Source organism: Echeneis naucrates, chromosome 17 (assembly GCF_900963305.1).
Source record: "Echeneis naucrates chromosome 17, fEcheNa1.1, whole genome shotgun sequence".
NCBI classification, from domain to species: Eukaryota; Metazoa; Chordata; class Actinopteri; order Carangiformes; family Echeneidae; genus Echeneis; species Echeneis naucrates.
In genome coordinates this window covers 15,517,295-15,542,992 of record NC_042527.1, presented here as the reverse complement: position 1 = coordinate 15,542,992, position 25,698 = coordinate 15,517,295, and the positions used below count along the sequence as shown (strand labels likewise).

Here is a 25,698-nt window from a genome sequence, read left to right as displayed (position 1 = left end):
TCTCCTTTCACATTACCAGCTTGGACAGAAAAGATTGAAAACCTATCAGGAATAACTGAGACTGATAAAAACCCATATTGTTCTGCAGCTATAGGGCACAGCTTTATGCGGCGCACAGCATATCCAAGGACACGCCGTGTGAATATACTTAAATCAAGTGAAACATTTTTCAGCTTTTCTGTGAAGTCGGGGGGAATGCTCAGCATGCTCAGACACATTTGCTATGATTTCCCCGAGACAATATCCAGTCTTGGCGTGCTGAAACGTGAGGCTCCCAGAATGGAAATGGCTCATTTTGAATAAAGGAGGTGTTTGTCAGTGTGAGCGTACCGCGCTTTGTGTGAAGTGGCCTGTTGCCAAATAAAGGGCACTCTGATGTCCTTGTTTGTCCAGAAGGTTGAAGGACAGACCAGCGATGACCTCACTCAGCACAGTGCACCACGTTTCAGCTTTTATTGATCTATCTGTGTGGTTGTGCCTCTGTGTGTGTCAGGTTTGGGGACAAGGACAAGGTCAGACAGAACCGTGTTATCACGTCCGCTCACCCCGCCACCCCCCTCTTTTGTTCGCTCCCTCTTCCTCTTTGTGTTTCAGAACGAACTTGAATTATCTCTCCGCGTGGTTTCAATGAGCACGTCCGTTTTTGAACAAGGTTAACAAGCCTAAAACGATATGACAAAGTGTTGTGATGCACCTTTTGTTGTCGTGTTGTTGCACCCCCTCCTTGTCACAGTCACGATGCAGCAGCCGTAGTTGGCTATCACTTTGTTTGGTTTGTTGCTGTAATAATCTCTGATGGATTTTTCAGGGCATTATTCACTAACTCTTGTTATGTTCTGTCTTAGAGTCAAAGACATAATCTAGTTGAGGCACTATTTTCTTTACCTCTCCTGTTTCATTGAGTTAGCAGACTGGCCTGGGCTCTGTGTGTGTGTGTGTGTGTGTGTGTGTGTGTGTGTGTGTGTGTGTGTGTGTGTGTGTGTGTGTGTGTGTGTGTGTGGGATGTGATCACCTTTACATTCATTCATTCATCCATTCTTCTATTGCTTATCTGTTTCCGGGTCACGGGGTCATGTCAGATCAGCTCCCTCTTTCTCCTCAGTGACCTTCACATATGCACCTCTCAGGGTAACTTTTTCAGGTTGTCCATCTTGTCTTATATTGTCAGATGTGTCTAACCACATTCACCATAATGCCTAACTTTAAAAGATGTCCAATTGTACACTAAGTATAATTCAAATTATATAACTGTTTTTTAGCAGAGAAATTAACATTATCGACCTGTGTTAGGACATCTCACAGTCTCTTCATTTCCAGGTAACACGATTCATAAATGTGTTGTAACAGACTGTTTACTGCAGCACTGGAGTAAACAGCCTTTAACAATTTAAAACTACCAAACCCCCACTCACAAAAATCTGAGCAGTCTTGAGTAACAGCCCATTCAGTCTATTCTATCGATTTGGGTCATATTTTCATATTAATGAAAATGTTCAAGTACAGATTTTTTTCCCCCCCAAATGTCCAGGTCTTTTTTACCTGATTTGCATGTAGATTGAGAAAACCACAGAACAGATTGTAGATTTTAGGCCACTAGAGACGGTTATACTTCTACTTATATCAACATGGCAAAAATTCAACCTTCATACCATCCACGTATAAATGACCTGGGTAAAGTTTCAGCAAGAAGCATTTAGACAAAACTAATTTATCTGCACAAATATAGCATCATTATAGGATCTTTATAACGTATGCCAGTAAAGGTTTTATCTCACTTCTGCATTCAAAGAAAAGAGAATAAAGGCAACAGAAGGAGAACGGATAGATATGATGACATCTCACCGTTAAGCATGATGAAGGTGTAGAGAGGGAACGTGAGAGGTGCCATCGAAGTGGTGGGAAACACGAGCAGACTGAGGAAGAAGAGAGAAATGGAGAGGGACTACTGAAAGTGACTGCCAGGTGTCTTTGACGATGACATACAGTCGTTCTTTGTCTGTACTAAAACCAGAAAAGAAGGATACAGAGCATTTAGCACCCTCAAGGCTTGGAACTCCCGCTAGCAAGTCAACTACTATCCTCTCCAGTGTTTTGAGAAGTGCTTTGAAAACTCAAAGAGAACCTTATCAGACCGAACGAGGTCCCCCTCCGAAAACGCTGACGCCTTCACGGACAGTAAAGCCCTCCATGGAGACGAATACGCTCTTCAGAAACTGATCAGTGAACTTAACTGCAACACATCGTGCTCTGACACAAGAAAATGCTTGCATGTTCACTGATGACCCTGACTAACAACCTCAATAAAACTGACCTTTAAAACGAAATCAAATGACTTTGAGTAAAGACCTTTTGAATGGTGAAGCCCCTCTCCAAATGGTCTGTACAATATGACCCATACTGAGAAACGACATATGTATAAATGAGAGCAAACAGGTTTGAACCTTGACTTCAGCAAACCCATCTTGGAAAAGAAAAATATATCCTTGGAATTCTTTGAAAGCCCTGAGGCCTGGAGGGAAATGAAAGAGACCCAGTCCATGCTCATAGACCACCTCAGGTCCTGGGAGGTAAAAGAGAAAGACATCGCTTGACAACCAGCGAGAGCTTCAAATACAAGACTAAGTTGAGCCTCTGTGCTTCTGCTTACCAGGAATGATTTGAGCAGGAGCTCTAAATAAGTGTTTGGGAAAAGGACCCGAACAAAGTGTTCTCTGTCACGCCTCTGAATTGAACATGTCAGACCTCTGAGAAGGAGGAACACCGACGATCAGCCATGCTGTACGAGTTGAAAATGCTTGAAGGCTTTTAAAACAACTTTTTTGGAGAAACAATCATCAACATAACCCTCCAGTCTCAAATAAAGAACTCTGAAAAGAAATGCAGTGGAGAAGAATGATGCAGCACGGGGGAAACATATAACAGGAAATTTAAAAGTTGTAAATTGAGGCCTCTGAGATTATAGAGAAACTTTGAGAAGAGCTGGTGGGTGTCAAATTGGCCATAGGCTTCGCCAAGCCACTTTAGGAGGAGTTCAGCGAGAATGAAATGAACAAAGGTCTCCACGCAAAATTCAAGGAGGCTGCTGGAGGACAGCAGTGCAGACGAGTCCTTTAGATTTTGGAATTAGGTATGTGTGTAACAAGCAGTGACCTCTAACCTCCCAAATTAAGTCTTTTTGCATCTCCAAAAAGCAGAAATTGACCCTCACTGTGGAAATCATACCCGACAACAATGAATGTGCTGCTTCAGCCTCCACCATATATTGAACCGCCCGAGAAAATATACGTATTTAGTTATTTATGAGTCATAAATCCTAATTCGTAGCTAAATATTGCACCACCCCAGCTGGAACAAACAGCCTTTTTTAATGTTAAATTCTGATGAGATCTAATCCACAAACACATATTACATCAGTGTGTGTCCCCTCAGTCAGGCTTTCTGACAGCACCGCCCCTCGCCTTCCTCCATCTGCCTGTGCAATGGCTTTGTTCAGATTGTTCATCTTATTTACTCCCAAGTGTTTAACTGTAAATGTGTTTTTTGAGTCAATCTCCGCTGCGTGACAAAGTTTCTCGCACCTCTCAGTTGTCTTAGATTGGCTACCACTGTTTAGGGGTTTGAGTTTTCTCTGTCTAAATGCCTCCTGGGTGAAAAAGAAACCATTTTTAAAAAAATCATTAGCCATCGCAGTAGCATTTGACATGACGACACCTGCTGCTCGCATCCAGTGGGGTGCTAACTAATCAGTACTGCGAAGATTTCTATTAATAACGCTTGACTATGAAACCAGCATGTTTTCTGGGTTAATTGTGATTCTTTGGTAATTAAGCAGTTTTAAATGTTGCATGTCAATAAGAGCTAATTGAAGAGTGAGAGTAACTTGGCTTTAAACTTTGACTTATTTCTGGGTTTTATCTTGTGTGGTTATTTTCTGTTTTGAGTGAGACGTTCCTATGCATATTATTACACATTATATAAGCTTTGAGTTGACTGACTGATTTTTATTTTTTTTTCTTTTGGCCACTCAGCAGCATTAATAAAACAGTTTGGGGTTAAACGATTCGCTCAAGGGTATCTGGTGGCAGTTTGGGGATAAGGAACCACTTTTCCACACTATGAATCATAAATTCAGGGACTGCAGGGACTTGAAGCAGATAAACATATGCTTTCAAAAATTGCTTTTGCAAACTCTGCCACTGCCTGAAGCATCAAAACTTTATGTGAATGTATGTGCACACTATGTTTCTTATCGAGACAGGCAAAAATGTCTGCCCTGCATGACTAATCTGACATGAGAATTCAATGATCCTGGAAAATCTGTTCTTATCTCATTAGGTATTTGCAAGTGATTATCTGGCCTTTAATGACCGTGTTATGAACTGGAGACGTGGTCGATAACAACGGATGAGCAGACCACGCACTGGACAGAAAAGCATTATTTGCAGTACCATTCAATCCACCTAACCTCTTGGACTTATATCAAAATACAGAGCATCTAAAAAGTGCATTTCTAAAACGTAGCTTCAAACTATTAGATAAAAAAAAATCTATTTTGGCTGCCTCAAACAACCACAGTGCCAACACACGTGCTCAGCAGAAATGACTGCCAGCAGGTGATCGAGTGTAGCAGGCCATTATTGTGATTAGAATAATTCACGGGGCCTGAAGATTACTGTAAACATTTGTGATGATGTAAATGCACACAAAAAATTTGAAGGTTTTATTTAGGTGTTTTTATGTGAAAAAGTTTTGTAACTCTGAGCTGCATTTATTAAATAAAGTGCTGGAAATATGTTTTTTCTTTTTATACAATTCGTAATCTAATCATTGAAAAAATAACCGACAGATTACTGGCTTATCAAAATTATCGTTAGTTGCAGCCCTATTGGTGATGCAGTTTCTTTCTGCTTTTGTCTCCTGCAGGCCTGTGCTGAAATGCAAACTTAAATTGCTAAGATTATGTAACTCACACACCGAAGCGTGTTAGAGATTAGTTAACAGCAGTGACTCGTGTAATAAAGTTACGACAGCCACCTTAACGATGCTCACTGGAGAGAACTCAAGGATATAGGACATATATGTTTTCACACTCAGTTCATTCCGAGTTCAACTTGGATGGCACAACATATGGCAGGAGCATAGGAGGGTGTAACACTGGAGATGCTGTGGAAGCTCGAGGCTACAACTGAGAGAGCAATATAAATGTTCCAAACTACAATTTTCCTGTTTTCCCATCTGTATTGTTGGAGTGACAGGAGCTGTGCGGATCCTCGGTGAAGGCCATCAGTGCACTTAGCTTGTTTTGTGTCAGGCCACTGAGCTTTGATTACACGCTGAGGTTTCTGCAATTTCAGATATCTAACTGTGTGTTGCATTTGACCAGGATTGAGTAGCTGTGCAGTAGTGTGTTGAATGTTTGCTAGAGCGGTTTCTCTCTGCTGGTTTTATTAATCACATGTAACGACAGAGGTGAACAGAGTACACAACTTCACCACTTGGGTAAAAGTACAGATAATCCTCGTCAAATATTAATCCAATACAAGTGAAAGTAGCTTTGTCAAAATATTACTTCAGTAAAGGTATATATATATATAAAAAAAAAACCTCAGGAAATACAGGATTTAGAAGAAGTATTCCACCGCTTCAGACACAACACACACAAGGACCGGGACATTACTCATTATTAATGTTTTTTTTGTGCAGAAAGACAGACCTGTATTCAGCTGTGAGCGATGACGAATTGGACTGTGTTGTAAGTGATGTCCACAGAAGACATACAAACTCTGGATACAAGCTAATGTGTGCTCATCTGAATCCAAGAGGTGTGCGTGTTCCAGGAAATAATACGGCCACAATGTATAATGTGGAATGAGCCAATCGTTATGGAGAATCAATCCCAGGTAGGATGAGGATTATACATCGTGGCCATATTCTGACCTGGAACACGCACAGAGGTGTGCGTGTTACAAAAACAATTACAATTAAAAACAATGTAGTTGAGTAAAAAGTACAATATTTGTCTTTCAAATGTAGTGAAGTGAAAGTAAAAGTATCCACCAAAATAATACTCAAGTAAAGCACGGATACTCCAAAACTGTACTTAATTAACTCAAGTAAATCGACTTTGTTACTGTCCACCCCTGACAAACAGTAACACCGTGCTCATATTCTTTGGGTGCTGTGGCTAATGCAGATCTAAACTACATGTTGCTTTGTGTTATAAAAATAATTCTGAGAGATCCAGATGACATTTTTTAAGAGCTGTCTCCAGAGATGGAAAGTAATGCTAATCTTGACTGTCTTTTGCCTTCAATGTCTGTCACTTCCCTCTAATGAAGCATGCTAACGAGCTAACAAGTCCTGGCCTGCTCAGCACATCGTGCCTCTTTCTGATACTAAGTCACAGTAGCACTCAGAAGCGTGGAACGGTAAGTGCTGTTGTTTTTACTGCTAATCTTATCTTGAGCAGGTTTATGAGCTGGATCAAAGACAGTCTGAGACACTAGTTTGAGGATGTATAGATGAACTTGTTTTATTATGAGTCTGAATGTGTTTATTAGGCAGACTGTACTCCCCCTATTGAAAAAAAGCCCAGTCATGGATGAGCACAGCACCTTAAAGCATGTCAAACCTTCATCGCTCTGCTTGGACCAGGAGCTCTGACTGATTCCTGCAATACGAAATGATGTTTGCCACAGCTGGTTTCAAAAACACGTTTGTTGCTGTTGTTGTTGTTATAATTGAAAGGTGAGCAATAGCACAGTCATTAGTGAGTCCATTAAATCTTTAATTACGCCACCCTCCACTGGTCTCTATGTTCCAGTAAGATCCCATTTTCTCCACAAGACAGTTTGCTTCCCCTTTGACCTGACAAGCCATCTTTGGTTTTCTGGTAATTAATGATGCAAGTAAAAAAAAACAACAAAAAAACAACAACAACAACAAAAAAAAAACTGTATTACATTTCATGCATATTTGGTGTCTTGATTTATTGTCAGTGGTTATATTTGATTTTCATTGCAATGCAAACACCGACTTAACCTCCTTGAAATGGTACTGACGGTCTTCAGTCTTTGGTTTCTTTGTAATATCCGTCCAGAATACAGCACTTTTCTGGAGGGAGATCTCAAATGTTATTTCTGGAGTGAGTTGGAGCATCACAGCCATCACAGCCATCACAGCCTCAGGGTTGATCACTGCCATTATGTTACAAATATATATGTATATTGCGGTCAGACCTTATTATTGAATCTAACTTCAACCTTCGTTTCTTCATACATTTGAATCCGAAGGTTTCCTGAGTAGAGAAATACAATATCTACTGCGTGAATCACACATCATCTATCTCACATCGTCCGGAAACTAATAATTCTCATTAGCATAACTAAACAGTAACATGATTCTTCCAACAATAGCAACTTATTTCTACTAATTTTAATAGTGTTGGACATTTTTTGATAAACGCTGAAAAAGATGCTTTCCGAGCAGGTGTACGATTTGTTCCTCTGTGTGATCAGTCAGCTCGTAGCTGTTCTGGGGTGTGTTCCCTACTTAACACTGTCACATGAGGACAAGATCACTCTGCTAATATACAGAGCAAAACGCCCACACACATACACAAAGCAAGACAGGTACACAAAGTCTGGTATTTCTGTGATAAACGTGCTGACTGTCATTCTGTAATGCTGCTGGCTTTGTTTTATTTCCCTGCAGAACAAATGACTTCTGAGAACCCACCAATTGCTTTCCAGGATTAAAGTAAATGCAGTTTTGAAGGGATTCTAGGAGACGCGACACAAAAGAATACACACTTGCTCATTATAACAAACACATTCACATTATATAATGTATTGACAAAACCACATGTTCTCCCTCTGTGTGGTTAGTAAGTCAACAATGAGGGACACACTACCAGCTGTAGCCAAAGACAAAAGTAAGACATTTGTCGGTGCTGTCCAAATCAAACCATGAGACTTTTCCAAAAATGAATTATCTCCCGAGCTGCCACCTGTGCAATTGAAGGTTCCAGTGAATGAAACCATTAACTGCTCAGTGTGATATATACGAAGAGCAGGACGGTGGGGTGTTTTTGACACAGCACAACGATGGAGCTGTCTCGAGTTTAAACTGTTCTGATACAAGAAGTTGAAATTAGTATGGACCATTGTTAATACGACAATTCTGAAAACAGAGCACATGCTATTCCCCGTGCAGACATTAGCAAAGAGAAAAGAAAAGCACTGTCCACCAAAGAAAATAAAATTTGTAAATCAAGTCTTCCAGTGAAGTAATGTGTGTGCTGCAATTTTCACATCCCTCCCCTGGAGAACATAACCGTTCTCATCTGTTTGTCAAATCCAAATAAAACAATAAAATAAAACATACCTCCATTTTTTTTAAAGCCAGATAAGAACATTGTCTCATGAAAACGGCCGATACAATCACTTCCTCTCTCCGGAGCAGTGGGAAACTCTCAGCATAGATTTTTCTCTCAAAATGATGAAGAAGACCACATCATTAGTGTCTATTGATTAAGCTGGAGAATACACTAATGAATGAGAGTCTGCAGCACGAGAGTGACCGATGCCATCTCGGCTAATCAAATAGGAATCTACCTTCCCTCCCGAATGATGTGAATGCAGCATTACTGTCTGATGCAGTGCTAACTATCATCGTGCTAACCAACATGTGGCTAAATGTTTTTCAGGTTCAAGCTCTACAAAGAAATGTATTTTTATTTAACTTGGTTCCTGCTTTCGAAATCTGGTCAGGTCAATTGCCGTTGACACTACTTATTACTTATTCGACAGAACTAGAAAAGGCAAACAGAGACTTGTTTCAACTTTAATCAACTTTGATTTTTTTTTTTTTTTGTATTCGGCGCTTGTCACCAAAATGTGGAATGTGGAAACGTCTGGTTTCACATTCAGACTGTGGCTTGTCATCCAACTGCTCAAACCTTTGTCTCGACTTAAAAAAATAAGACCCAGAATGCCGTAAAATTGAATGCTGTTAACCTGGACTTATATTTTGTTGAGGGCAGCGGCTGTTGGTCACGACCTCCCCCTGTTCTGGCTTTTCTTTTCTACATATTAATTAGGATGATTTTTCTCTTCTGCCAGTCTGTATCTCGTTCCTTATTGACATCAATCTGTTGGCATCCACGCTACGTCTTTCATGACATTTTTATTGGAATTAAAATGCTCTGTTTATGATGAAGTAAACGAGCCCACCTCACCACGTCAGGATAATCTCCTGTCAGAAAGCTGCCTAATAACCAACATCATGGGCTCTAAATGGCACCAAAACATCAATGGTGGAAATGCGTTCTAGGTTCCTAACCAGAGAGTGCGATTTGAGCGAACTGCTCACGGGCTGCTTCTATTTTCCAACCAGCCTGTGATTAGAGAATAATGTGAGCCTTCTATGACGATAAGGTTAAACCAGACACCTGGTTTTTATTTCAGAAAAGAGACAGGCTTTGCAGCATCTGAAGTGGAGGCGGACTGCTCGTCCTTGCCCTTCTTAACCACTTTAGATAAGAGCACCTTTTTTTGTTGTTGTTGTTGTTGTTGATGTTTCTTCTGAAAAAACTCCTGCCTGGCACAGCTTTGTACCAAAGTTCATTGTTATGCAAGTGCATCAAAGGCTATTAAAAAGCTTTAGTGGCTTCTCTGGAGCTGACAGTGTGAAATTGACATGCTGTCTCTATTCTGTGCACGTGTCTCCCAAGCAGGTGTTACAGCAACACTAAATGTGTCATCAATATACTCATTGGTTTTTTGTATCGGTCCAAAAATGTAAGCTGCTTTGAATTATTTGTCGATATCACTGTTTACAATCAACTTTGGCTCTTTTTAAACTTAAATATTCGTATTTGAGTATCGCTTGCAGTTTTAAGTGTTATAAGCACTTGTTTTTGTGTTAAACGTGACGGTAGGTAAATACATCATTTATTGACATGATCATATTATCACTGTATATATAATTAGTTTGTATCTCCAGGAATCTTTTTTTTTTGCTATCAGTGCCTTTGTTGCCTCTAAATGGAAACCACAGAATTAACTTCACCTTCTCTAATATCAACAACGTTTTGATCCAGAGAACTGTCGCTCTCCCTTTTTTGTATTGTGCTCGTAGCATTATTGAAGACTGTTTTACTTCATCTTGTGGATGTGACTGGCAGACAGTGACATGAGTGGGCTGCATTTAGCCAACCACTGATCTTTTTTAAGGTTTCTTCTGTCTGCCATTCATGTCACATCTGTCCGATGCAACCTCCCACGAGAGAGGCTTTGTTTAGAATTGATATTGGAACTTTTTGAAGTGAGTTACAAATAATGTTTGGAGAGAGAGCGCTTGCTTGCAGCATTTGCAATTTTAATTAACAGCAGCCTAAGCCTGCTGTAGCTATTCCCACCCAAAACTGAAAGGCCACCAATGCTCAGTGTGGGTGACACATTAACAATTGTATTTACATACAGTTTAGCATTAAGCTCACGTTCTAGCGCAACACTTAACAAGAGGGGAGGGAGCTTGTCAAGGACGTTTTAACAGGACTCAATGGCTTGTTTTCACTGTAATGGGGATGTCTTTGCAACCGGAGACAATATTTGGTGATGCATCACAATACGTTTAATTTCCAGTATTCTGTCACTGTCGAGCATCTGCAAATTTGGTTTTCTTCAAATCTTTCTGATAAAGCGAAGGATTAGTTGTCTTTTTATCGCTTGAGGAAATTCTCCTGCTCCTTTGTTCGTTATAAATGTGTCATTACAGACGCAGACGGCTGTTCAATAGTTCACACCAAGCTTGAGTTTCAGTCAAATGAATTTCTTGTTTTACATTCATGTTATTTTTTTCTCCAAAGAGATCAAAAACTTCTGATTTTAATGCTGCAAATTGGTTTTCATTTATTTAGCAACATCAAACTTCTGGAAATGTGTGACTTGCATGCTGGATTTGCTACTGAGATGCATTTACACATTCACAGTTAAATTCAGCATCTATTCAACAACCCCAGTAAAAATGGAGATGGTTTATTATACATAATGTGATGCCTTTTCTGTAGATTGAGCTCTGGTGCTACTGCTCAAGACCTTTTGATAATCAGTGAATTATTTGAGGAGTTTTGAAAGCCAGCCCAGTAAAAACAAATCTTTCTGCCTGCAGCTTGTCAACTGTGAGGATTTCATGCATGAATATTTTGGCTTTGCAAAGTTTTGGAAGACATTTTCCTGACAGTTTTTTTTAATATTCTTTCGTACTTAATTAGTAAAAAAAAAAAAAAATAATTAAATGTAACAGTAAATTTACATTTTAGAATATAATTTCTGGGGCATCTTATGGGCATCTTTTATACTTAGGGCTGTATCACAGTGGTATTAAATTTATTCTTAAGTCATATTAAAAATGTCTTACGATCTAACCTAAAATGTAAATATTATCCTGGTGAAACTCAAAAAGCAAGCCATTTTTCAGATCAAGGGATTTGTATCATGCAAAGGAAACCAGTGAGTTAGATAAAGAGTATAATTGAAATACTGTCATGTTCACTGCGATCAATAGAATGCAGCTCTGGGCTGTTGTTGATGTTGATGTTGATCAGAGGCCTCGTCTGTTTTGTCAAAATGGAGATGTCTGGGGACTTCATGATTTCATTGACGAGTCTGCTGCAGTCACAAATCACGGCTGAGGTGGCAGAATGTGATGCAGTGCGGCTTAACTGAGTCATTATGTTTTTTCAGGCCTTGTTCAGCTTATCAGCCCAAAACCTGTGTGTGTTTTCCCTGGAAGCATGCTAATCTTCCCGGGAGATTACATTGACCCCAGGTCATTGATTACACACCGTCTAGGCCAGAATGTCTTTTGTATACATGCAATGACCAGTTTATACATCCTGGCAGTGCTTTCATTCCCCTCTGATCACCCAGCCCCATTTATCCTCTCCCCTGCTCTCTGTTGTGTGGAAGATTGACTCTGATTGTTACTGCAGGCTCTCAAAGCACGTCCGTTTTTATGTTGAGTTCATCTGGTTTTAGTTCGGTGTGATGCATTTAATTTTAAATATCCCCCTGCTGTAAATGTGGACAGAAGGTGTTCTTTTGCCATTTGAGTGACAAAGCCATTGTTACAGGACGTAGAAAGGTGGTGCTATGTCACCTTTTTCCAGTTTAATCCCTCTTTTCATTTTTTTCCACACCCACTTCTTGCTGTCCAAACAGCTGTGGAGAGGTAGAAACCCGCTTTTACACCGCAAGGCATCTGTAATTTGACACCAGGTCATTTCAGTGCTTTAATTTTTACTCTTCTCTCTGAGCAGGTCAGCCGGGGCCAGAAAACTGGATGCAATAAGAATAGAGGAGGGAAATGCTTTCAACCTGAATTCCAACTCTAATCTCCTCTCTGTGCTCTCTGCTCACCCCTCTGAGGGGAAAACAAATAAATCTTTCATCTTCAGATATAAACCAGGCAGCTGGAGGCTCATGTCTTTGCTTTGCTCTGTCACTGGCCTGCAATGCAGTGGAGAGAAAATCATCCACGAGACCATATATTTGAGAGTTTATGTGTTTACTTGAGGATGGTTAGGGGGTTGCTATATGATAGCAGCAGATGATTAAAGCTTCCAAATCCTTGGAAAAAGAAAAGTTGGGGAAAAAAAACTCAATATATTTCACTTGGAATTGGAGGCAAAAAATGTCTTTGATCTGCTGAAGCAAAGTATTTTTTCTCTGAATGTTATTGGCAGTTACGGTTAATGAATTATTTCACCGTTGTGTTACTCCACCTTTTAATGGCCGCAGACTCAGTGCTGGTCTGTTCACAAAGTCAAAAGGTCTTTAATGACAACCGCACATTTCTCTCTCACATTATGACAATTTCAGCACTTGTGACTTGCTTTGTTTTTTTGTTTTTGTTTGTTTGTTTTTTTAATACCACACATCCATTATCACTTACCCTCAGGCCGGGGTTCGAACACTGAACCTTCTTGTTACGAGACAGTGTTGCGCTGGCCAGGTTTCACACCATTTAACACTGGGGTCAAGCTTGAAGATCCGAGCCCAGCTGTCAGTGAAATATTAGAGTTGTCAAACAGGAAATATCACGCAGATTCTGACCCGCTGATACGGAGCTGTCGTCTCTCCAATAAACTCAGAGTCCGACTGCTCATGTTTGAAGGTGACATTCTGACTGGCAGCTTGTATTCTGGTGCAGCCAGGTCAATACAAGATTATTTATGTCAGAAATTAGTGTCCAACAAATGAAATTCCCAATACTCCCAACATATTGGATTCAGATGAGAAAACAGACATCTGATTAAAGATTCCTGTTTAACTTTGAAATGATGCAATGCCCAAAAAACATCTCTGGAGTAACACACCCAACGGTGTGTATTTAATATTTAGCAGAAAACAGCTGCTTTTGTATTTTAATCTTTCAGGGAGAACAGCGAGTGGGAGATTTGGAATGTAAACATATTTATACCCCTTTTCTGCTCCCCTGCATCCTCCATATGTTTCGAACTATTGCTTTTTGGTCATATTTTGCAGTTTGACTTATCACAATAGTTGCACTTGTGGCTGGTATATACCATAAGTCACATACAATGATTTATAAAACCAATACCTTCACTATATTTATCACTGATTTCAGCTGTGCCTCATGTATATGTATTAGCAATATTCTCCGACTGCCAGCTGAGCAAAATTTCTTTCAAGGCAATACTCTCTACATACACTTATGTTAATCTACTCTGGATTTTTTTTGTCTTTGTTTTTTTACTCTCACCATTACTCTAATATCTTTGCTACTCTGCCGGACTGTTGCTATATAACTTTATCTCTTTCACAACAACCTGCTGGTTCTGAAAATCTAAACTCTAAAAAGTATGTATGAGAATATAGTTGATTCACCGATTAGACAGTAAACCACCAAAAATTGTTATGAAGCAAATAGTTTCTGTTTCATCTTGTAACATATCAGAAATGTTGCTCATCTACCTCACTTCTACCTTCATTTTTCACCGTTTGAATAAAAGCAACCTGAAGAACCTGCCACAATATTTTACTCAAACAATTTAAAGAACATTTAACAAATTTTAATGATGAAAAAGTTATTTTTTTTTATTCTTCAACACAATATTTTCTGAGGCACAACAGTTTGTGTCATTTATGGTTCCCTCTTTATATGTTTTATTTTTACAACACACTCAAATTAGAAAACTTTTACTGCCTGTGGTGCATTATTTTTTTTTCCATAAGAGATTAAACATGTCCTGTATCCAGAGCGAGAAGTTGATAGTGAAACGAAGTGAGAAAATGACTTCTCTGCCTCAACACCACAAATGTTCAGCCGTAGCAAATTACATGGCTTTTGCTCCTCCACTGCATCACTTATTCTCTCTGGCTGAAGCTGAATGTTTCAGCTGGCTCGGATCCCAGGAGTTACTTTGGGTCTGACCCATGCTATCAACAGCTTGTTGCCTCCTGTGTTGATGACAGCAGGTGAAGCGAGCCAATTTTGTTTTGGTTGGCAGAAATGTTGATTTATCATACGTACTGGCAGTGGTCTCATCCATCCAAGTCTTTCTTCTTCAGTTTTTAAAGGACGCTCAATTCAAAAGTGATTCAAAATGTATTGCCTTGGCAAAGCGGTTCTGAAGGCAAAAAAAAAAAAACCCTCAACACTGTGGAAAAGCATGAAATCCCACAATGAAGACCTCGTGAATATGCTGCTGATCTGGTAAATTTTCTTTTGACTCAGCAACAGAAAATGATTGGGCATTCAGTTCAGTATAATGTCAACAGACAGAAGCAATGAGCTCATGACAAAGCCTTTCAGCAGAGTCAATCAGCAGAAACAAACATTTCTTTCTGCGCGTGTGCTAACGCCATTCACCGAGAGCAAATTAGCTCAACAGGCCAGCACTGCTGTGGTACAAGATGTAAAGTCAAAGGTAATGAGGAAGAGAAAAAAATGTTGTGGTGAATTATTTTGAGGAGCTTTCATTGGAGCAGTGAGGGTACATTTTGTTTTGTTTTTTTCCTGCTCTCAAGTATTAGCAGGGAAGCTCAATGGCACACAGCTGTTGTTAATAACCGTTATTAGTGCCAACCAAATCACATGTGCGGTGATTTTAGATTTGCAGCTCACCCCAGATCCATTCACTTCCTTATGATCCTTAAAATAGCTGTCAGCGTTAGCAGCTGAACAGATATCAGTATGTGCAGCAGCTGTTGTCATTGTTAAAGAAACATTTTGTCTTTGAAAAGATGTGAAAAAGTCAGTTCCTAAAAACTTATCGACACCAATGACGTTCTGCAGGTGATTAAATTAAGGTGTTTCCATTCGGCTGATATCTCCAACAATAGCTAACTGTCCTTTTTGTTGAGCTCGCGACTTGAATCCTACCAGCATGCCAAATTTGGTTCCATATTTCATACAGACTTTCATGGTTCCCAGAGGATGAATCTATGAGTCACTGAATTTTGCAATGATTACGTTGACATTTTTATTTTTTTATTCAATGTCTTGACTGAAACTCAATGCATTACCACGAAATGAAGGCATGAGCATGAAATGTAAAACATTTTCTTCTCAATATTTGCTTGTCTGTGCTTTTTAACCTGACGCCTGCAAATGAGGCTCTTGTGCTCATGTACAGCATCAGAAAGCTGCCAGGATGACTACAGCCGCTCTTGTTTTGTGAAACATCTGTGGCTCTGCTGCAGAGGTGGACTTGAGGAAATGCCCAGATAAATATATTTGCAGCGTTTGTCATCTGGCATTATGTCAGATGTTAGCATGACAGCCTTGCAGCCAGCAAATATTCAACAGCTTTGTAAGTGGAGTCTGGTGGAGTGTGACACAAAATGACGTATGGTAATTGGGACTGGATGTTTCACTGCTGCATATTCAACACACTCAGGCCCCAATCGCAAGCTTTGGCTCTGAAAAGGAACAAATGGGCCTAAATAAATTCATTAATATTTCAAATCTCCACAGACACATTTTGGACCCTTCACTTGGTAAAATTATAACCACCAAGTGGGGAGTGTAATCAATGAAAGCATGTGAATCGTTCAACTCGCCCACCTTTCTGCTTAATAATTCAACAACAAGCATAGCCTCTGTGGGCATTCACTGTGAAAGGGAGCTCATGACCTCCAGCACTGCAGCAGGTGGTACAGTGGTAAGTGGCTGCAGTGTGCAGACGCTGAAGTCTTCTTTTTAGCACTAACACTAAGTCATATGCTTTATAGTCAAAAGCAGTGAAAAAATGTAACACAGGAGAATTTTGGATCATTTCACATTTGATACTAGCTGCTTGGAAATGTTGTATCACTGACCCGCCACTCAGCTTTTTAAAATATGACTGAATTCAAAAACATGTGCCAAAAATAAACCTCAAATATGTTTTATACTGTAACATCGCTAAACCTGCACTATACACTATAAAAGGACTGACGAACGCGAATGTTTAAGCTATTCATTTGAAGCTATAATACTTTATAAAGCACTTAACAGCCTTCAGGAAGAAGATTTACAACAACAGAAAGAGCGCCAGTCAAGGGCGAAACAAGTGACCCTCCCTCAGAAATGCAAGCAGTCTAATAAAAAGGAGTTGTCAGTGATGTCAAAGGCCAATTGTAGAAGCACATAAAAATGCAATATTGAAGCTTTTAATGTAATAAAGTACCACAAAGTGCTTTATGTAGACATGAGAGTACCCCCCATTCCCAAAACATACATAAGATTAAAAAATATACCAATTAAACTAACGAAATAGAGGGCTGATGAACTGAGGAAACGCTGTCATCAATCAGTAATCAGCTACACGTGTGTTTAAGCTGAAAAGTTTTCGCTTCATGTCGTGTATTTGTGATTATTTGTTTGTCCGTTTGTTGCCTTGCCTTGTGCAGCTGAAACCCAGAGCAGATTAATTGGATATCAGTTGCAATTATTTCATCATGTCAAGACAGCAGCAGAGTAATCCCATTTGGTAAATGACTGTTGAATCTCTGTTTTAGATTAAGATGTCTGGTGAAGCAGTTGGAGAGAGGAGAGGCCTCCCTCACTGACCTCAAGAAAAACCTCGAGTATGCGGCGTCGGTGCTGGAATCCGTTTACATTGAGGAGACAAGGTACGTAAACAACACGTACAGTATCAGGCTTCCTTCAGACATCACCAAATCATCATTTGGATGGCACTCACTCCGATCTGTATTTTAATTCAAGCTTTAGTTTTAACCATCTCAGACTTGCTGTGATGAAGGGTTTGGGTTTCCCTTCTTTCCCCATTACGTGTGCTATATTTTAAAGCATTTATTACTTTTCAGATTACAGCGTTACTAACAAAATACATGAACATTTGATCAAATGTACCATTGTTTCATATTTTCTATATGATTAATGTCAGGTCATGTATATGTATGGTGACAGAGATTTCGCACACTGAGCACTTCCTTTATTTAAAAAAAAAAAAAAAAAAAGTTCCAAATGCTCCAAAATGAGAACGCTGTTTTTGTTTTTGCTTTTGCTACACCAGGTTCAGAAAACGAAACTACGTATCCAGGATCTGAGATATGAACAGGCTTATGGAATTATGTAAACCCCTCGTCATCTAGTTGCATCCAGATTAGGGCCGCCAACGGTTTGACCCCTCCAGGATGATGAACTATCCAGTGCAGAATCCATGCAGCGCCATGATTATTAGTGTGATGCGAATGCTTCCTCTTTGCCATAAGATCACGTATTCAGTTCAGAGGGTGGGGACCAGCAGGCTTTGCTCCTGATCCCCTCTACACAATGTCAACACAACAGGGTAGCTGCAGAGAATTATGTCGCGCAATAGCATTTGAATCCTGCATTATGGTGGTTTAAGAGGCCCGGTGTGTTTTAATGTTACATAAGAGGTTATCTTTTTGATGGACAGGGCTGGAATTTCCATTTGACCCGTGGTGAAAGTAGACCTGCCATGAATATATAATTTATAACATTTTGAATAGGTAATATTTAGCAAGATTTTAGTCTTTACAGCTGTCTCTGTGTCTTTGTTTGGTTTTCTCTGTGTTCCTGTCTTCCTCAATCCTTCCTCCTCTTCCTCGCTCCAGACGTTTGGTGGACACAGAGGACGAGCTCAGCGACATTCAGTCAGAGTCCGTGCCCTCAGAGGTGCGGGACTGGCTGGCCTCCACCTTCACCCGCCAGATGGGTCTGATGCTGAGACGCAATGAAGAAAAACCTCGCTTTCGCAGCATCGTCCATGCCGTTCAGGCCGGCATATTTGTTGAGAGGTAAACATCTGTGTGTGTGTGTGAGCACAGAGGCACTGAGTGACTGATATTAAAAAATGTTTGATCGTTTCATGTTGCTGATCTGGCATCAGTCCACCCAAACAACAGTAGCCTGAAGCAGCTGAAACTAATTGCACCAGCGTCTTCAGCTTTGGAATGAACATCCACTCTGCTGTTGTGGATTTTGGTGCTTTTTCTGCATGCACACTTTTCATTACTGACAAGTAGACAGCTTTTTTTCCCCTTTCAGCTCATTTCAGTTTGTTACGAAAAACAAAAAAAGTTTCAATGTTGTGAGTTTAAACCTGCGTGACTCGAGTCATCCATTAGACCGGGCATGATTTCTGTCTTCATGTTGGTCGACATTTAATCTAAAATCTTTTTTTGTGTGACTGAAAAGTAAGGCATATCTTTCTAAATTATTGACAGTAAATTTTCATGCAGCTGAACATAATGTGTATCTTGTTATTTATTAGCAGCAATGCATACAGAGAAGGGGAAAAACGAGGTCAAAATGCGAGAAGCAAAGCAACTGTCTTACCCATTAATCCCACAAATATGTGAATCAACTTCAATAAGGTTTGCAATGTAGAAGTTCAAGGTTATAGCTGATTGGAAATGCAGCACACATGTTTTAAATCTATCTGAAAGTCATCCTCAGAAATGGGGGAAATGATCCAAAATGTAAAGCCCTGCAGCTTGGTCTGAGAAATGCTCCAGTCCTTTTGAAATTTCATCCTGTGGTAAATACACGTGCACCCGCTGCACAATGACACACCCGCTCGAGTTGGCCATACATCATCACGACCTTGGCCAGCCTGGCTAAGCACCAGCACACCTTCACAGTTAACAAAAAACAGCTCCCTCTCCGAAGGCAGAGCTTTATCACTCACTAACATGCAACGTGCATTTGTTGAAATGGGTAAGCCTAAAGCATGTCAGATATAATCTTTCTTAATCTGTCTTTATAGAGTGCCGACAGTTTACTCAACATTTTCGATGTGGAAAAGAGAAAGAAATGGAAAGGATGAACATTTGAACAAATCTTAAAAAAAAAAAAAAACAACAACAACAAAATTAAGCTGATTTTTTATTTTTTATGCAGCAAAATATTTAGTAATGTAAACACATTTTTAATCCTAAAAATGATTCAGAGTATCCTTCTAAAGCTCACTGGGCAATTACAGAGCTTGTTTTGCATTTTGTGATTAAATTAATCTCTCACTTGTGATAAACCTTTCAACAGTTACTGTGTGAAAGGAAAAAAAAAAAGCCTATGTTTGAGCATTTTAGCTCATCCAGCGCCGTGTTGACGTGAACATTCAGAGTGAATCTTGCTGGGGAAGCGTGCAGGCTGTGGGTTGGGACTGAAGTGGTAACCTCTGGTGTTTACACACTGTAGTCCGCTTCATTTGATGTTTTTATCTCATCCAAACAGGATGTACCGACGTACCTCCAACATGGTTGGACTCAGCTACCCCCCGTCTGTCATATCTGTGCTGAAGGTATTAACATGTGCTCACACGTCTAAGTAGAAGTTGAAACAACTATTTGGTGCACACACCGATTCACACGTGTGTCTGTGTACACAAAACAGCTTTACACAATGACCCTCATTGTTGCTTTTTCCTTCGCTGGTATTGTTTTAGGTTCATCCGAAAAAATATGACCCAGAATCAGGTCATTTATTAATATGCACCCTGGGTTTTGCCTCTCAGGCTAAATTCTTCGTTAATGAGAGCATCGGTAGAAATGTAGTGGAGTAAAAAGTACAATATTTGTCTTTCAAGTGTAGTGAAGTGAAAGTAAAAGTATCCCCCCAGAATAATACTCAAGTCAAGTACAGATACGCAAAAAGTGTACTTAAGTACAGCACTCAAGTAAATTTACTTTGTTACTGTCCACCCCTGCTCATCAGGAGACTTGAATTGAGCATCACTAAAGGCAGGCAAAACAGTAACGCACAAAATATGTTGTCAAACTCATTTCAAGTTGGGTTAGGTGACTGAATCAAACCCACCTCCTTGGATTTTCAGGGCCACTCACCTCAAATATTTTTTCTTTTGTTGAAGCAGATGAACACATTGTTTAAGGAAAACCCCTTCAACCTTTTTTCCCTCCTCCTCACAGAACGTCGACAAGTGGTCGTTTGACGTGTTTGCCCTGAATGAGGCCAGCGGGGACCATGCGCTTAAATTCATATTCTACGAGTTGCTCACAAGATATGACCTAATCAGCCGTTTCAAGGTGAAGACAGAAGGACACCATAGCACAGTCACTGTCAAACATTTTTCCATGTAACTAAAAGGAAGAGAATTTGAAAACAGACATTACATCTCATACTGGTGAAGCATCTTGTAACTCGGGACGCTTCACTTGAAGAGCCACCATCTGAGAGACAATGATACGGGCACTGAACGGACATGAGCATGATTTTATGTTAATTTCACAACAGAGAACAGATTGAAACGACATATGCTTATCACTTAGCTCATCGGGTAACTTTCAGAAGTTTCTTACCATCCAACGTGTTCTGTGCTCATCGACTTTCTCTGCCGTCGGCCATCAGATCCCGATTTCTGCGGTGGTGTCGTTTGTGGAGGCCCTGGAAGTGGGATACAGCAAACACAAGAACCCCTACCACAACCTGATGCACGCTGCTGACGTCACACAGACGGTACACTACTTGCTCCTCAAGACTGGCATGGTGGTGAGTACTGCGGGGGCACAGATGTCGTGATTTTGTGACCATCCACTGTGCAGAAACCCCTGAAATCTGTTGGTGTAGTTCCAAGAAAGACAGCTCGCTGGATTGAAGCTTAGTCTTTGGTCTTATCCTCGTTGTATTCAGGACATGTCTGTCAGCAGATGTATGCCAGCCTAATTGCAGCTTTGCTTGACATGCAGCTTCTAAATATGGCTTCTTCTTTTCTTTTTTTTTTTTCTTGGAGAATCTGTGAAGCGTTCATGGTAAACTAAAACAAGAGGCCTAAAGAAAATTGCTGTTTAATTGCAATCTTGCTTAAGGCAGGTTTGACATCATCAACCTTGTCAAAATGTGACGCATGTTAATGGTCACTGTCTCAATGTTTTGTTTTGTTTCTTTGTTTTTTTTTTTGCTGTTAATTAATGTCTCCATATTTCATATTTTTTTCATTACATTTGTACATTTTTCGTCGGGTCACCTATATTTCTCTCCATTCCTCTGGAGCGACTTTAGGGCAATATATATATATAGCTTTTCAAAGAGTTCAAAGTACCGGACCAGCCGACCAGCCCAACCAGCCGGCCGCCCCTGGTTCCAGTGTTTTTATTTAATCACTTTAATAAGGTGGCTGCGACAGCTGTTGACATGGCGTGTTTCTTTGGGCAGTGCCTTGTGGCCTAAACCACATTACTGCCAGAACCACAGGCTCCTGGGAGAGCCACTGAATAGCATCTATCATGTTGCAGGCCCTGCAGACTCCATTAAATCAGCAATCAACGGCTCATTCATAAAGAAGGCCCATGAGGAAATATACTGAGGGATGGATCGGGCATCTTGCACCCATCACCCTGTTCTTAATGAGTCTGCCATCCCCCACTCCTGATTAGTCACCAGTATCGACAGGGCTATCAGAGCCCTGTGTACGTGAGTGCACTTAGATTCATGTATGTCTCCGAGATTAAATGCCCACTCACGAGTGTGAGAATACTTCACAAGTCACGGACGAAACAGTCCATATCAAGAATATCGTTCACACCTTTGTTTTCTGTACTGTAGCTGGAAGGTGATCGAAGAAAAACTATATTTGTGCTTCAACTGAAAGTTAAATAACTCAGTGAGACCTAAATCTTTCAATTATCGGATTACCTGACATGACATGTATTAAGTATTTTATTTATTTATTTATTTATTTATTTATTTTTAATCAGAAATACCAAATATTCCCTATTCCATCTTCATCTTCTCCGAGTTTGACCTTGCAGCAAACTGAGTTGCCTGGAATTACTTGGGCGGTTAACCTCTTCTTGTTGTTGTCAAAAATGGCACTTGTGGAGTCTCACCTTTTGACTGCACTGTGTAAAGAGAGCTTGTGTTGAGTAACTGGCAAACTCAGGCTGTCTGAAATGAAGGAGGATGTGGAGCATTAGTGGAAGCTGGTCCTATCTTTAGTTTCCGCATTTCTGACCTGTCCTCTGCCTCCTCCCCATTTGTTAGCCTTCACGGCCGACTCTAATGCATTCCTCATGCCGAATACAACGCTCTGCATCTTCGATATCACTTATCTCCGCTGAATCTCTTTGACATGATGCATCATTCCCTGCAATATGCCCCTTTTTACGTCCTAATACGTCCCTTTTCATCTCTCCTCTCTACTTTCTGTCCAATCGTTCCTCTCTTGTTCATTACTTTTTCTTCTTTCCTGTTGATGTCTGTCGTTTCCATCTCATTGCCTCCCTTCCCTGGCTCTTCTTCTACCCTGCTCTTTTTGTCCCTCTGCTCCTTCTTATCTTCACCTTCTCTCTGTTTCCTCACATTCCCCCCTCCTCCTCTCGTCTATCTCTGCCTCCAGCACTGGTTGACTGAGTTGGAGATCTTTGCCTTGATCTTTGCGGCGGCGGTGCACGACTATGAGCACACGGGGACCACAAACAACTTCCACATTCAGACGAGGTAATGGATCATAAAATCAAAAATGCATGGCACTGACTCACTCGATCAATGTTTTCATTTACAGCAAGGGGGCTTTATATTCACACTGAGAACGCCTGCAGTGCAGTAATAACTAAACGGCAGGACAGAAACCAAATGGACTCCTAACTTCAATTGGTACATTCTCTGAGACTCAAAAGTGCTTGATTTTGTCATCACAGTATTAACTTGAGATGGAGACGCTGAAAGATAATGCATTATGTCATTATGTAAAAAAGCTAATAAATATTTGTTTGGAGAGGTCATAATTTTGTTGACCTTTGTTGATACTGTACTATTCTTAGAGGAGTAAATTATTTCTCCCTCTATATTAAAAGCCCACATTTCAAGAGAAATTTCTTAAAAAATTGATTGATATTTTCCAAATGTAATAAAAAGGAAAACAGGTCAGGTCTTTATCTTCATTTAGTCAAGTGGTTGTCAGACTGACAGCTGCAGTACACACAGATACTGACGTACAGTAAAGAGAATGACCCGATTAATGAAATTCCATGATTAGGTGACCCATTTTACAAATAAATTGAAGAAAAACACATCGCACCCAGGGTTGTTGTTGTTGCACTTGATTAATCCATTCCAATGATAAACCTCTTGCTTTTCTTTGTGGCCGGCAGGTCAGACACAGCCATCCTGTATAACGATCGCTCAGTGCTGGAGAGCCACCACGTCAGCGCAGCCTACCGCCTACTGCAGGACGATGATGAGATGAACATCCTCTATAACCTCTCCAAGGATGACTGGAGGTCAGAGAGACAGTTATGTCCTCATGCCAAAAAGACAGAGCAATGACAGGGATATAAAATTCGGAGATTTAACTGAGAGCAGGGAGAAACCAGGTAGCAAATAGTCACAATGTCCGCATCAACCATTCACAGCCCGATGTGACTGTTCATTCGTTTCAGGATTAAAAACTGTGTCCATGGAGTCCAAATAAGAAAAGTTAGATTACCTTCAAGGTCCAACAACTTTGTAGAAAATGGAACTGCTGTGTGTGATAATACATTAAGGGAGACGGTTACAGTCTGATTTATCACGGCATACGCTGGGACTTGTCAAAGCAGATATTATAAATAGCTCTCAAAAAACTGTGCAGGCTGCCTACATTTACTTTAGCAACTTCCGAAATGACTTGGCTTTTATTACCTGCAGGTTTGACAGTGTGATACAGCACACGGCTCATCCTTCCCTCTTCTTCTTCTTCTTCTCTCTCGCTCTTGTTTTTTCCCTGCAGAGAGCTGAGGGCTCTGGTGGTGGAGATGGTGCTAGCCACAGATATGTCCTGCCATTTCCAGCAGATCAAAGCCATGAAGAACTTCCTCCAACAACCTGAGGGGTCAGTTGTTGTCTCCCTCACTGTTGTTTATACCCTCCCTTCCTTCACCCCCGCAATTAAATCTCCATTAACCCGAAAATCAGCTGCTCTCAACTAACCACCCACTGTTTACTATCCAATTAACCCTGAAGGGTGGAGTCATAAAGAAGGGCAACCAACAGACGTGGTCTACATTGAGACAAACAAGGGATGATTTCTGTTGTTGGCTGTTGTTCGTGTAGCATAAAACATGAAGAGGAATGTGTATTTTGCTGTCAAATAGCATCAAATATTGCAGGATTAAAGGCCCTCTCAAGAAAAAAAAAAAAATCACAGTTATGGTCCAGGCACAGTAGATTTGGCAGGGTGAAACTCATTTGCACACTGTTCTGAAAAATAGCACCAAATATTTTGCTGACAGTTTTGGATTGTTGTTGTTTGTTTGTTTGTTTGTTCTGAGTTTTTTTTTTTTTTTCATTTTAGCATACTCATTGTGCCAAGACAGAAAACATTACCCTTCTCCAAACAATGTTTTGCAGCACCTCTGCTGCCCCTGATATTATTAAACATGCATACAAAATGGAGTACCCTGAAACTGCAGATATGTCCTCAGCTCTCCCCTGAGCACTTGCACAGCTACCATGAGATATTTAACTGGCTACAGTGTTAATATCATGCCATTTTCTTCGGATAAAAATGCCAGTGCCTGTGTTTTTTCTCTGTAACATCTCCTTAAGCTGGATATAATCAGGTTTTGGACCTTTGATTGGCCTAAATTAAATATCACCTTGGCTGGATATAAACGTCTTGGAAAGATATTTTTCATCATGCTGTGACATTTTACAGACTGACAGTTTCATTGATTAACTGAAAAAAATACATTAGCTGATAATAACGCTCCCCACTATTATTATTATTGTTATTATTATTGTTATTAGCTGTCTCACCGATCCGCTTATGGCAAGGTTATAATGACTTGGAGGTCCACTGTTGGGACGCTGCACACACTGACACACACACGCAGATGCACTCACTTACATGTACTCATAAATGAGGGATTGCAGTCCGCTGGAAGGGCCAATGCTGAATTGACTATAATGTGAAGTAATTCAAACCTTTCTGCTCCAGGACTGCTTAGAGTGCACTTTAAGATCCAATCTGCCACAAATGGAGGAGGAAAGGAGGAAATGCGAGCGCCTCACCTCTGTTTAACCTTGTGTTATGTGCGTGTGTTGGCGTGTTTTCTTTTGTCCGCCCATTTTCCATTTCTGCCTGTGCCTGTTCATTCATGCATCAGTCCATTAAACGGGATATTTTGATATGGTTATCAGGTGACAGCTCATACGACGCTGATGTCTGATGAGGTGAGGCGTCTTCACACTGTGTTCCTCTGC

The 25,698-nt window shown here is 40.4% G+C and overlaps 1 protein-coding gene across 4 annotated transcripts in view; it reads left to right on the top strand.

Annotated features, from left to right (window-relative positions):
- Window positions 1–25,698, top strand: part of pde1cb (phosphodiesterase 1C, calmodulin-dependent b) — a 64,417-nt gene that overhangs the window by 28,799 nt on the left and 9,920 nt on the right. For all 4 annotated transcript variants that reach the window (XM_029525739.1, XM_029525738.1, XM_029525740.1 and 1 more), the window contains 8 exons: window positions 17,031–17,144; window positions 18,114–18,296; window positions 19,735–19,801; window positions 20,427–20,543; window positions 20,866–21,006; window positions 22,853–22,953; window positions 23,607–23,735; window positions 24,224–24,325. In XM_029525739.1, coding sequence (XP_029381599.1) covers window positions 17,031–17,144; window positions 18,114–18,296; window positions 19,735–19,801; window positions 20,427–20,543; window positions 20,866–21,006; window positions 22,853–22,953; window positions 23,607–23,735; window positions 24,224–24,325 — 954 coding nt within the window. The remainder of the gene's footprint in view (window positions 1–17,030; window positions 17,145–18,113; window positions 18,297–19,734; window positions 19,802–20,426; window positions 20,544–20,865; window positions 21,007–22,852; window positions 22,954–23,606; window positions 23,736–24,223; window positions 24,326–25,698) is intronic.